This window comes from Lactuca sativa, chromosome 7 (assembly GCF_002870075.4).
Source record: "Lactuca sativa cultivar Salinas chromosome 7, Lsat_Salinas_v11, whole genome shotgun sequence".
Taxonomy (NCBI): domain Eukaryota; kingdom Viridiplantae; phylum Streptophyta; class Magnoliopsida; order Asterales; family Asteraceae; genus Lactuca; species Lactuca sativa.
Window position 1 is genome coordinate 105173920 of NC_056629.2, and position 13687 is coordinate 105187606.

The window sequence follows — 13687 nt, forward strand, 5'->3', positions numbered from 1 at the left end:
AGGTCATAATGGTCACATATGAACACTTCCAACAAGTTTGTTACCTAACATGTGTATAAAAACAAATATAGTTACCTAAATGTGAACATACCAAAAAGTTAATTACCTTGATAAATCATTTTCCCTTTTATTTTTCCATATTATCTTTCTACTATCAATTAAACAAATTCGCACTCACTAATCATTGACCACACTTAAAAGTTTTTTTTTTTTTTTTTTCCTTCGTGAAATGATCCAACTTGAACCTATTTTTGTGAAATATTTTATAAAGCACTCTTACCTAATTTGTTATTTTTCAAAAATATAATATTTATAAAATCAAAATACTTTACAAGAAAACACAAAATCAAATTTAAAGTTCATATTCTTTTATTTCGTTACAAATCATAACATATATAATTATAAAAACATAAAGCTAATAAAAAATATCATATGATCATTACGTATATTTAATATTAAAGATTAAATAAAATAAATATAATTAATCGTAAAGTAATAAAATTGTAAATGTCAAATGCAATAAGATGTGTACAATAAAACTAAAGGTGAGCATGGTGTAGTTCGGTGCAGTTTTTGGCCAAAACCGAACCGAAAACCGCAACTTCGGTTTTTTGAAATTTAGAAACCGCACCGTTCGGTTTTTATGCGGTTCGATTTTTGCGGTTTTTATTGCGGTTCGGTTTTTTTTGCGGTTTTTTTGTTAGTTTTTTTTTGTTTTCATTTTGTCTTTTTACTAAAACTCAAGTAATTCGGCGAGTTACTTTGAATCAGATGAGGAGTGCTAATCATTTTTTGGAGATAAACCGATACCACCACCTCTTGGTTTGAAATCAAATTACATAACCACTCATCCAACATGTTTCTAATGCTTGAACATAATACGAATTTAATATAATATTTGTTTCACATGTACATGCAATAATATTAATGTATTCATAAAAATGATATTATCATCAATAGTACTCTTCACATTTAAATGTTAAAAAATGTCATAAACATTATTTGTTATTGTAAATATCACTGAATGTATGTTTAAAAATATACAATTATCATCCGATAGATAAGATAGATGTTTATATTTATAGAAATTTTAATTGTCATAAGTTCTTGGTTCTTATAAATATCAACACTTAATATATATATATATATATATATATATATATATATATATATATATATACACACACACACACATATATATGCGGTGCGGTTCGGTTTTTTGCGGTTTTTGCGAGACTAGAACCCGCACCGCACCGAGTATTTTCGGTTTTTGCAAAACTAAAAACCGCACCATTGATTTTCATTTCGGTTTCGATTTATGCATTTTTTTCGGTTTTTTTGGTTTGCGGTTCGATTTTTGCTCACCCCTAAATAAAACATTATTGAGCAATCAAAACTATTATATAAACTTAATTTAAAACTAAAAAGACATGTAGTAAGATATATATATATATATATATATATATATATATATATATATATATATATATATATATATATATATATATATATATATATATATATAGAGAGAGAGAGAGAGAGAGAGAGAGAGAGAGAGAGAGAGAGTGATCAAATCTCGTTCTAATGATAAAAAATAAATTTTATGGTTAATTATTACCTTTGATCTCTCAAAAACTTTCTGCTTTTAGTAACATAGTGAGTGATCAAATCTTGTTCATATACCTACGCGATGCCATTTGTTTGTCTTAATATGTTATTGCAGTAAACATGCATATCTTGGAAGGTCTCACATAGTGAGTGATCAAATCTCGTTCATATACTTACATGATGCCATTTGCTTCTGTCTTAATATGTTATTGCAATAAACATATATATCGTGGAAGGTCTCATCGGAAAAATTACGCCAACTTTTTTGGAGGGTTTTTACAAGTAAAAACATATTCGATTTTTTCTTTAAAGATAATTATAATTTGCACTTAGAATTTCTTTTTATAACAAGATGAGTATATATATATATATATATATATATATATATATATATATATATATATATATATATATATATATATATATATATATATATATATGTGTGTGTGTGTAACACATGATAAGTAAACATGTTAAAGTTTCTTATTATACATATACTATGGGTAAAAATAAAGACAAATTTTAGAAGAATCCAATATATTTTTATCTATTTTCTTAAAACAAAACTATTTATTACTTGTTAGTGTATTAAACTCCTATATTTTTTTGAAAGAACCTAACTTATTTACATCAAACCAAAAAAGACACTATATTATTTTTAGTACGCTTAAAACTCTTATATTTTTTAAAAAATTCTAATCTTTTGGATGATAACCAACAAACTATTGAGAGTCGATTATGTAGGTATTTGTGTCTGCCAAGGATTGCCTAGGGTTTGTCGGTCTTAAAACCTTAATTTAGACAATTATGAAAATTATAGGGGTTTTAACGGATTAAAAAATTAATATTGGTTTTTTCCAAAGTTATATGAAAATATGTTGGGTTGTTAGGAGTTTTGTCAAAATAATAAAATAATTTTTATTATAAATAAAAAATATAAATATATTATTAAAACTAGATAAAAACTAAAATTTATTCTATATACATTAAAATCTAGAGATATGAACATCATCAATATGTTGAAATTTAATTGCAACAAACAAAGAAAAGAAGAAAAAAAAACAGCAAAATCAATGTTATTTTTTGTTTTTTCTTAAAAGTACCAACTCTGAAATTACCGTATATATGTTTTGATATTTTTCAGACGACCAAGAAAAGCAAGCAACAACGAGCACAAATCATATCCATAGAGAGACGGCGCACAATCAGTGAATGCTGCGAATCTCATAGCTTCCTGGATTCCTCTTCCCGTAACAACAACAAAGATCTGCTTTCGCGTTGTTACTGATCTTAGCCTGCTCCGTTTGAATAGTGAGTTTATCAGATTTTCTAGGACTTGTATTCATCCCGATTGTCACTGATTTGAGATTTTATCGAGAATTTAAACTGATTCAAAAGTTTTATTTTCGTTTTAGCATGTGAGTGCAGGAGAACTTCAATCGCACTCGTAAATCTTGTTGTCTTCTCAGGCTTTCGAGATGCCGATCTCAGGTACCTCTTTTGATTTTTGAGATGCTGTGATTGTTTAAATCAAATCCTCTAACATTTGATGTAGTTGGCTGCAATCCATGGATATAACTAGGGTAGCTCAATCCGTCCTGATCCACAACTTTTTTGATCTGGTTGTCTAATAGATTAAACTATTATCCTTTTTCATTGGTTAATTGATTTGACTTTGTGACGAACTGATTCAAAAAGATTCAATTAATTTTTCCTTTCAAATAAGAATTAAAGTTGCTGTAGTATGGTAGTTATCATATGCGCCTCTATGAAACAAGTGGTTTTTCTTACTTGCAAATAAAGACAAGTTTGTATGTTTTATTGAGAAGGTTTGGTGAGAACAGGTTATGACCTCACAATGAATATGATCTCACAATGAACATAAATGTTATAGGTTAATGTACCAATGTTTATCAGTGGTGGTAGTTACTGTATTAATGATGCAAAGGGTTGTTAAAGTTATATAGGTATGAGTCTTGAGAAGTACATTGTGAGAGTTTCAATTTCAATGTGGATTTGGCTTCTTATGGGGACTGGACTCTTATGTCAGTCACCTAACACACACACACTGCCATGTATCTGATTTACGTCTCACATGATGTACTTGAACCGGGGTAGAACAATGTGGGCCAGCTCTGGGGTTGCTAGAACAATAACCTTTTTGTAGAAAGATAGTGATAGGGAGTATATCTTATAGATCTCGTGATCAAATTGAGCTTTTTTTGTCGTCTTGCTACCATTCTCGCTCTCTTCTTAACCTTATAAAATCAAGAGACATACTATATCCCTTTCTCCATGCCTTATTGCCTTATTTTCTTCGATTCATATCTTTTGTCCGTTGCACTTTCGCAACGTTTTTTTTAGTCTTCTTTACTTACTCTATTTCCGTTGAGGTTTTGTAGTGTTTCTTTTTTCAGACTAAGAAAGTTTTACCTACTTAATTTGGTAAAACGAAACAATATTGATTAAATGTCATTGAAGATGTGAAATGAGTTTGTTGGATAACTTAACTTGCTTTAGGTTACTCGATTTTATGTGAAGCTAATATGACAATGTAATAATATCAAACTAACACAATGGAACCATGGTTATATATATATATATATATATATATATATATATATATATATATATATATATATATAATTGATCTAATAAGATCACCTGACTCTTTTCTTATGAAAACATTTATCATCTATTTATAGTCTGCCTTGTTTCCTTGGCTAATCGGTTTTCTTGTTTGTAATTGTAGGATTGCGTGAGAAGCATAAACAAGAACTCGAGAATCTGACATTAATAGCACAACCTTTCAAAACATTGAAGCTTTTTATAGTGGCTGTTGTTCAGTATATAACGAGATCACTGGTATACCTTCTGACACATGTTGTCTGGCTTATGCTTTTTGTCACACTCACAGTTGCAGGTGGACTCTTGTTTCTGTCTGTGGATGGTCCTCATGGAAAGGTACTCCCTTCATATTGCCTATTACTTACATTAGTCCATTACAAATACATATTTCTGCAGTTTTATTTGAAATAATGATGTATAAGTGCTCTCAAATGAAGCTTCTATTGATCATGAAATCATCCACAAAACAGAGTAAACACCATTTTTTGGTCCCTGTGCATTGATCTTCATTAGTTGTTTTCCAAGAAAAGCATAAAATCAAACCAAAACCCAAAATCAATTGTACATTGATCTTGAATAGGAATTCTGTTTGTTAATGAATTCTTTGCCTATGAGTCATTGTACTCAAAGTTCCTTCAAATTATCGATGAGGTTGTAAGTTCCTTGGTTTTCAAGATTATATGTTACATATTAATATATAATGATGTATATGTGATACATGTGCTCTTGTAGCATGTTGAAGAGCTTCTTGAATATGCAAGGTTTGGACTGTGGTGGGTAGCTCTTGGTGTTGCATCTTCCATTGGTCTTGGTGAGCTCAATCAACTTTATCCCTATTATCTTTCATCTCATTTATTATTATAATAATAATAGTTCAATATCTGATTCGATAAAAAACAATACTTCTTCAGTGGCTAAATCAATAAAATGGTGAAAGTACAAGTGCTTTTCTGTATTTTCCCCTTTAGATTCTTTTTTGGAAACCAACCAAAGTTTTGAAGTTTTGTTAAACAATGCAAGTAATATTTTGTTAATTTGTATTTTTTTTTTAATTTGATCAGGTTCTGGGTTGCACACTTTTGTTCTATATCTGGGTCCCCACATTGCTTTCTTCACAATAAAAGCAATGCAGTGTGGTCGGGTGGATCTTAAAAGTGCTGTTTATGATACAATACAGTTAAACAGAAGCCCTACATGGCTTCAAAAAGATTGTTCAGAGTTTGGGCCTCCATTGTTTTCATCCTCTCAAGGTGTTCAGGTTCCACTTAGCAGCATTTTGCCACAAGTACAAGTAGAAGCTATTCTTTGGGGCCTTGGAACTGCATTAGGAGAGCTACCTCCATATTTCATTTCTAGAGCAGGTTTGTATATTCCTAGGTTACTATTCCCTTCTCAAATTGTTTTTTTTTCCTCATTAAGTGATAGACTGATAAAGTGCTATCTAGATAAATGAAGTTCAAAAAGGGTTTGAGAAAATCATTTGAATCTTGTTTTAAAAATGACAAAAAAAAGTACAATTTTTTGCAGCAAGTATCTCGGGTGACAAAATGGATGTGACAGAAGAACTGGATGCTTCCTCATCAGAGAGTAATGGAGTTGCTTCAAACTTAAATCACATGAAGCGTTGGTTCCTATCACATGCACAATATTTGAACTTTTTTACAATTCTTGTGCTTGCTTCGGTTAGCTTTTCATGCTTTTATCCTCTTCAATAAATAATAAACACTTGTTATTCATTACATTGGTTGAATTAATTATCTGAGGCAACTTGTAGGTGCCAAATCCTCTGTTTGACCTTGCTGGAATTATGTGTGGGCAATTTGGGATTCCATTTTGGAAGTTTTTTCTTGCAACCCTAATTGGAAAGGCAATCGTAAAAACTCACATACAGGTCATCTTCTCTTTTTCTCTTGAAAACTTTGAGATTATTTATTATCATCAATGTCAAGAAACAATAACATGTCACAAACTTATATATATATATATATATATATATATATATATATATATATATATATATATATATATATATATATATATATATATATATATATATATATATGCTCTTATCTCATATAACAAAATGAATGGAATCAAATGAATATAATAATAATGATTGATTTTGAATTTTGAATTTTGAATTTTGATTTGCAGACAGTATTCATCATCTCAGTGTGCAACAATCAACTTCTTGATTGGATAGAAAATGAATTGATATGGATGCTTAGCTTCATCCCTGGTGTGGCTTCTGCCCTTCCCACCATTGTAGCTAAACTGCATGCAATGAAGGAGAAATACATGGCTGCCCCTCTCCCTGTCACATCAAACATCAAGGTAACATTCATTTGCTCATTTTTATTATTTCAAAATCAATTAACATACAATGTTAATCACTACAGATTTGCAAATATACTTTGATGGTTTGAGAAATAGTTTTGTTAAATTTATGTATGGGTTGGGTGATTCAGGTGAAATCATGGGATCTATCGTTTGCTTCAGTCTGGAACTCTATTGTGTGGTTAATGCTGTTGAACTTCTTTGTGAAGATTGTGAACTCAACTGCACAGAGGTATCTCAAGAAGCAGCAAGAAATAGAAATAGCTGCTCTCAAAAAGTTAGAGCAATCAGAGGATTGATTGATTGATTGATTGATTGATAGCGCTATTAGTAGTTATTTGATGTTTCTTTTGTTTACCTAATAGAATAGACTTCCCTTACTTACCATTGAAGCAATCTGAAACCGAATCAATCCTTAACAACTCATTTATACAAAACATTAGTTGCAGACATTTCAAAGGATTGCTGTTTTCGGTGCAAAATTGCCATATTTTACTTTCTTTTCCATGGTTGAACCACTAGTGTTTCAACCTATGGGCGTAACACTGTTGGTTTTAGGGTGATATGTTTGTAGAAATGATCAAGAGTTTGAGTTTTAGTAGTTAAATATAGGGGAGGGGGTTTCAGTTCCAACTTAACTACTTAATGGAGTGTTGTGTATCTCATTTATGCTTTTGGGGTGGTTGGTAGATTTTTCTTTATTTTTTTTAGAATATCTGTGAATTAGTTGCTTGGAGTTGAATACAAATCAAGATGGACAATTAAAAGTGATTGATAAGCTAATAAAATATATGAACAAAGGGATGGTGAAGTAAGGATAGAATTCGAGATAATTAAATCGTAAAGGAGTCTGAGATGGTTGAAAAGAAGTCTATGTAGAGTTTTGGTTTTGGTAAGAAGTTGGATATGTGATGTTTGTGCTACTTAAGATGTTTATCCCAATATGTGGCTCAACTTAGGCCTAGAGTATCATTACTGTGGGCCGAAGTAATATTATATCTGTTGTTTGGGGCTTGTCGCATGGGTGAAATATGTTACGGAGGTAACATTACTCGACATAGAAGAAGCATTAAGTTGGAACATTACATGTTAGTATGTTACCCTTTGCTTTCTTATGGCTTTGGACAGGGGTTCATTAGGATCATACAATAGGGTATGTTTTATTAGTGTAATATAGCATGCTTGATTTTTGTTAACAAAACCTTAAAATACAACAAAGTTGCATAGAATATGGAGAACGAGAGTGTATTTTAGTAGAATGAGAGTTTATTTTAGAAAAATGAGACTATATTCTAACAAAATGAAAGTGTATTCTAGTAGAACACACTTCCGTTCTTCATATTCAATGCAACTTTGTTGTATTTTAAGTGAGTGTTCATAAACAAAACACGAACCCACACATGAAAACATAGATGCGAATTCATTCTGAAAAAATGTCATTGCTAACATTAATGACGAATTTAATTAGTTTCCATAAAAAATGATTTATAATTATGGATATTATTTAATATAGATATACTTATGGAAATCATTTAACATCTATCTTTATTTAATTTTACTAAATTCTTATTGGTGCATTCTAGACTTCTAGTATACAATAAATGTAAGAAACACATGAACCTATATATATATATATATATATATATATATATATATATATATATATATATATATATATATATATATATATATATATATATATATATATATATATATATATAAATGTTCAAATGAGAACCAAAAAAGATTAAGAACCCCTAAGAACCACTTTTTTTTAGACAAATTAAACTTAAAACTCATTATTATGTGTCAGATGTCAAACACTCAAGTCCTCAAAATCTTTCAAACTCTCTCACCAAACTTAAAGAACACACCAACCTTACCACCACCTACCACCAACCACCACCACACCACCGTTGTTGCCGCCTCCTTCCACTGGCCAACCACTTCCATCAGATATGTATGCTCCAAACGATTCCATATCTGCATTTTCAGTTTCAGATCCGCGATTAACGCCACTAGATCTATGATTTTCTGTTCTAGATCTATAAGTTCCGACAAGCAACGAAGATCCACCACTATCGTCAACGATCATCACCGCTGTTATCGTCATCCTCTAATCTCCGGTGAAAGACCATCAGATGTGTCGCCGCCTTCTATTTCTCTCTCCTCCTTCTCATCCTCTCTGATATTTGGTGAAAAACTACTAGATCTGATGTGTTTCAGGTTACATCTCAAGTGAAACATTACCGTCTACGTCGCATCAGAGCTTACTCACACTAGATCTATCATCTTTGTTTCCTCCACTGCAAGATTAGAAGTTTTCTGGTCCAGATCTATGATTTTCGCCACCAAAAATGTCTAGATCTGTGATTTTTGTCAACATCGATGTACAGATCTACAAGCTTCGACGGGATCTGGTTTCGTTTTCTTCAAGTCTCAGATTTGGTGAAACACCGCCCACTTGTCTCCATCTTTTTCTCTATGATCTATGGTGAAACACCACCAGATCTACATCAGGTATGTCAATTTTTATGTTGATTATTTTTCATTTTGTTAAACTGTGAATTTAATGTTTTAATCTATATTTTTATTGTTTACTTTTCTTAATATTAGTTTTAACTACTATTAAGTTGTGAATCCAATGTTATTAATACGTAAATCCAAGTTTATGTTCTTAGGTTTTTTAGTTGTTATGTTGTGAATTGAATTTAAAATGTGTTATAATGTTAATGTTTTCTCAAATAATACAAATCTAGGTTTTTTAAGTTGTGAATTGTGATATTTAAATGTTTTTATTAATTTTTTAGTTGTGTTAATATTAGTTTTAAATGTTATGAATAAGAAAATGTTAGTTTTATGTTGTGAATACATGATATTAATTTGTGAATATATGATTTTTTTATAAGTTTTAAGCTGTGAATGCATGTTTTATATTTATTATTCTACTTACATCTATTATAGATCTCTACGGTGCATTTTTTTATCGTTTTGTTCTTCTGTTAAGATGTGAATTTAATGTTTTAATCTCTCATTTGTTTTTTTTATAATCTTAGTGTTACCTTCTATTAAGATGTGAATTTTCTGTTTAAATTGTGAATTGACTATATAAGATGTGAAATTTGTAATTATTCGTTCATTGTATTAAACTATGAATTAATTGTATTAAGAGTGTTAAGTTGATAATATGGTTGTGAATGCATACTTTTTGTATATTAAACTGGGATTTATTGTACTAAGCTTTGAACTTTGTATATTAAGATGTGATTTTTGTTTTTTAAATTGTGAATTGATTGCATTAAGTTGTGATTTTTGTTTGTTTAAACTGTGAATTGACAGTATTAAACTATGAATTTTTTGTATTAAATTGTGATTATGTGTTTTAAACTATTAATTGAATGCATTAAGTTGTTAATTTTTTATATTAAACTGTGAATTTTTTATAGTTAGAGCCATATTCTTTGTCCTCGAATCGAAGCGCCATCTTGATGTTACGCATCCAATCGTTATAGTTAGAGCCATCCATAACGACATTGGAGCAAATGTTGAGTAAAGAGAAATTGTGGCTGGAGGATGAAGCAGAAGTGTTTCCAGGAGTAGACAAATTAGAATGAGAGTAAATCGCAGATGGACCTATTCCATCTGCGAAATTACCCCTATATATACAGAAAAAAAATTAAAAAAAAAATTTAAAAGCACCTGCGAATGTACAAGCACCTAAAGCACAGCTGTGCTTTAGGTGCTTGTACATTCGCAGATGAGATGCTGATTTCACAGATGGGGCATCTCCATCTGCGAAATTGTGGGCTAATTTTGTAATTTTGATTTTTTTTGGCTATTTTTGTAATCTCATTAGTATAAATGGCTATTTTTGTCATTTTCTCTAAATTTTATTCCATTTTCATAAACATACAACCACATCTACTTTTCAGATCTAAGATATTCTTCATTTTCAAAAAGATCAAGAACTCCCTTCCCTCCATTCTTTTACCAGTGACAACAGCCAGTCTCAGCCGATGTCCGCCCCACCAACTCTGGCGACGCTCCTTTCTTCGGCGCCATTACCTTTCCGGCGGCTTCACCTTCTCCGATTTACCTTCTTCGGCTACGTTGTCCGCTAGATCTCCATTGTCCACTGATCTGCTACGACCTCAAACCGTCACAGATCTACGATGCTACCTTCTTCGACTACGTTACCTTTTCCGGTGACTTCACATCTGTCATCTCCGCCTCCAAACTGCTAAATCTACAATCGCACCGACCTCCAGATAGAGTTTTATCGACCATCACTGCCTACCTATGTATATTTTACTCTCAGATCTGAAATTTGTCAGCGAATTTTATAGATCCAGATGTTACAAAAGGGAAAGTACTGAAGTTTTCCGGCGAAGTTTACAAATCAGGAAATAGCTACCTCTTTCGCTGCCTATCTCTGGTTCACCGTCGTTACCTATCGGCGTCGTCTCTTCACTCCATTGTCCACTAATCTGCCACGACCTCAAACCGTTGAAAATCTCACCAACTGCCTTCAACCTCTCATATCTAAATTTTTCTGGCGGAGTTTATAGATTAGAAAGTTACAAAAGGAGAATATCTGAAGTTCGTTGAGTAAATAAAGGATGATCGGTGTTCAACTTAGAAAACATAATTTCTAGGTGACGTTTTCTGTCCTTTTGAGCTTGTCTTCGGTTGAAGTTTTCCGATGGATGTTCCAATGATGTTTTCTGGCACTTGTTTAGACTTAATCATCATAGTTTCTCAAACCAGTATTTTGTCTTGATCGAAAGCTCCATTAAATCAAACTTTAGAGAAAAGGTACATATCTACTAACTTGTTTATTTATTTTATTATATTCAATTTATTATATTCAAAAGTGATAGAAAAAATTAGCAGTTCTTTTTATGGGTACTAATGAAAGTTAGTGAACCCAGCCTTAAAAACTATATATATTACACGATGGGCCAAAATGTACAAAAATCTACCCTAATAAATGAAAATCATTTTGCCACATGTCATTCTCTCATAAAATTAGCCACATGTCATTTTGTTATAATTTGAGATATATTTATTTTCCATTTGTCATTACTTTAATTTTTATTTTCAATATATCATTAATTTAATTTCCATAAATTAAACCTACCATAATGACTATTAATTTCAAATTTCAAATTTTAAATTTTAAATTTCAAATTCAATTTCAAATAAATTCACAGTTTAAAACCTTTATGTTTAACATTTTGTTATAATTAACCCGTTTAGTACACACTAAACACATAATTTTAATTTATTTATTTTTTGTATGTTTTTTTTTTCTCATAATTTTTATTTATTACAATTTCAAATTCAAATAAAATTTCTATTTAATCGTTCGTACTTAACATTTTGTTTTAATCAATCCGTATAATATAGGGTCTCACAACTAGTCTATCTATCCTAATAAATGAAAATCATTTTGCCACATGTCATTCTCTCATAAAATTAGCCACATGTCATTTTGTTATAATTTAAGATACATTTATTTTCCATTTTTCATTACTTTAATTTTTATTTTCAATATATCATTAATTTAGTTTCCATAAATTAAACCTACCATAATGACTATTAATTTCAAATTTCAAATTTCAAATTTTAAATTTCAAATTCAATTTCAAATAAATTTACAGTTTAACCTTTATGTTTAACATTTTGTTATAATTAACCCGTTTAGTACACACTAAACACATAATTTTAATTTATTTATTTTTTGCATGTTTTTTTTCTCATAATTTTTATTTATTTCAATTTCAAATTCAAATAAAATTTCTATTTAATCGTTCGTACTTAACATTTTGTTTTAATCAATCCGTTTAATATACGGGTCTCACAACTAGTTTAGAATATATGATAAAAGTATAATAATAGTTATGAATATTCTTACACGAATGTATATATATGTTATCTATTAGCACTAATAATATGAGTTAAATAAATTAATATATAATTTTAAATTGTGAATAGTATAAATTAAAATGCAAATTATGAATGAGTGTCTAAACAATTGTATTAAATTGTGAATATATAAATTTGATCTACGAATTTTTTTTATAAGTTGTTTTTTTGTTAAAATATTAATGATAAATGTCCGAATGTGTCGTATAATATTTTTTGTGAATAGTATAAATTAAACCGTGAATGAGCGTCTTAAAATATCACCGATAAATGTCTGAATGTGTTGTATAACTTTTTTTGTGTGAATCGTATAAATTAAAAATTGAATGGGAGTCCTGAAATGCTCTATTAAATTATGAATTTGTATGGTGAATACAAGGTGTTTGATGAAATACTTCAACAAAATCAAGTATGTTTTTAAGTTGTAAATACTGTGAATGAGACTCATAAACTGCTTTATTAAATTGTGAATTAAAGTCTTGAAATATAAATTTTAAGTTGGATATAATATGATCATGAATGTATAATTTTCGTATATTAAATTTTGAATTTATTATGTAAATTATGTGTATTAAAATGTGAATTGACTGTATTAAGTTGTGATTTCAATATATTAAAATATGAATTGACTTAATATTAAACTGTGAATGAGTGTCTGATCTGCTATATTAAACCGTGAATGAGTGTCTGAAATATGATATTAAACTGTGAATTTAATGTATTAAGTTGTGAATTTTATTTATTAAGCTGTGATTTTTGTATATTAAACTGTAAATTGACTGTATTAAGTTGTGGATTCACCGTATTAATAGATTGTAGTTTATATATATATATATATATATATATATATATATATATATATATATATATATATATATATATATATATATATATATATTATGAGTAAGGTACAAAAATGATCCTTATGGTATATTACATTCTTTATTTTTGATCCAAAGGTAAATTAGTCATTAAAAAAAATAACATGTTAAAAGCTAGATTTAACGATTGAAGGAGCAAATATATAAGATTTAAAAACCATAAGGACCAGTGGTGTAATGCTGTCTAACATTATTATTAAGTTGTCACTTTTTCATAACCTGAGGGACTATTCATGAAAATTTGTCTAAATTCATTGAAAAATGACTAAAATGTAGTTTACAAGTCATATACCGTTCTTATGACA

At 29.5% G+C, this 13687-nt stretch overlaps 1 protein-coding gene across 1 annotated transcript; it reads left to right on the forward strand.

The window, feature by feature from the left end:
• Positions 1-2743: 2743 nt before the first annotated feature.
• LOC111896687 (vacuole membrane protein KMS1) lies at positions 2744-7025 on the forward strand. Its single transcript, XM_052765232.1, has 9 exons — positions 2744-2919; positions 3024-3099; positions 4361-4572; positions 4969-5047; positions 5298-5597; positions 5764-5918; positions 6011-6127; positions 6391-6570; positions 6705-7025. Exons 2-9 carry the CDS (start codon positions 3087-3089, stop codon positions 6870-6872), a joined length of 1224 nt encoding a protein of 407 aa, XP_052621192.1. The 5' UTR covers positions 2744-2919; positions 3024-3086; the 3' UTR covers positions 6873-7025.
• The last annotated feature ends 6662 nt before the right edge of the window (positions 7026-13687 follow it).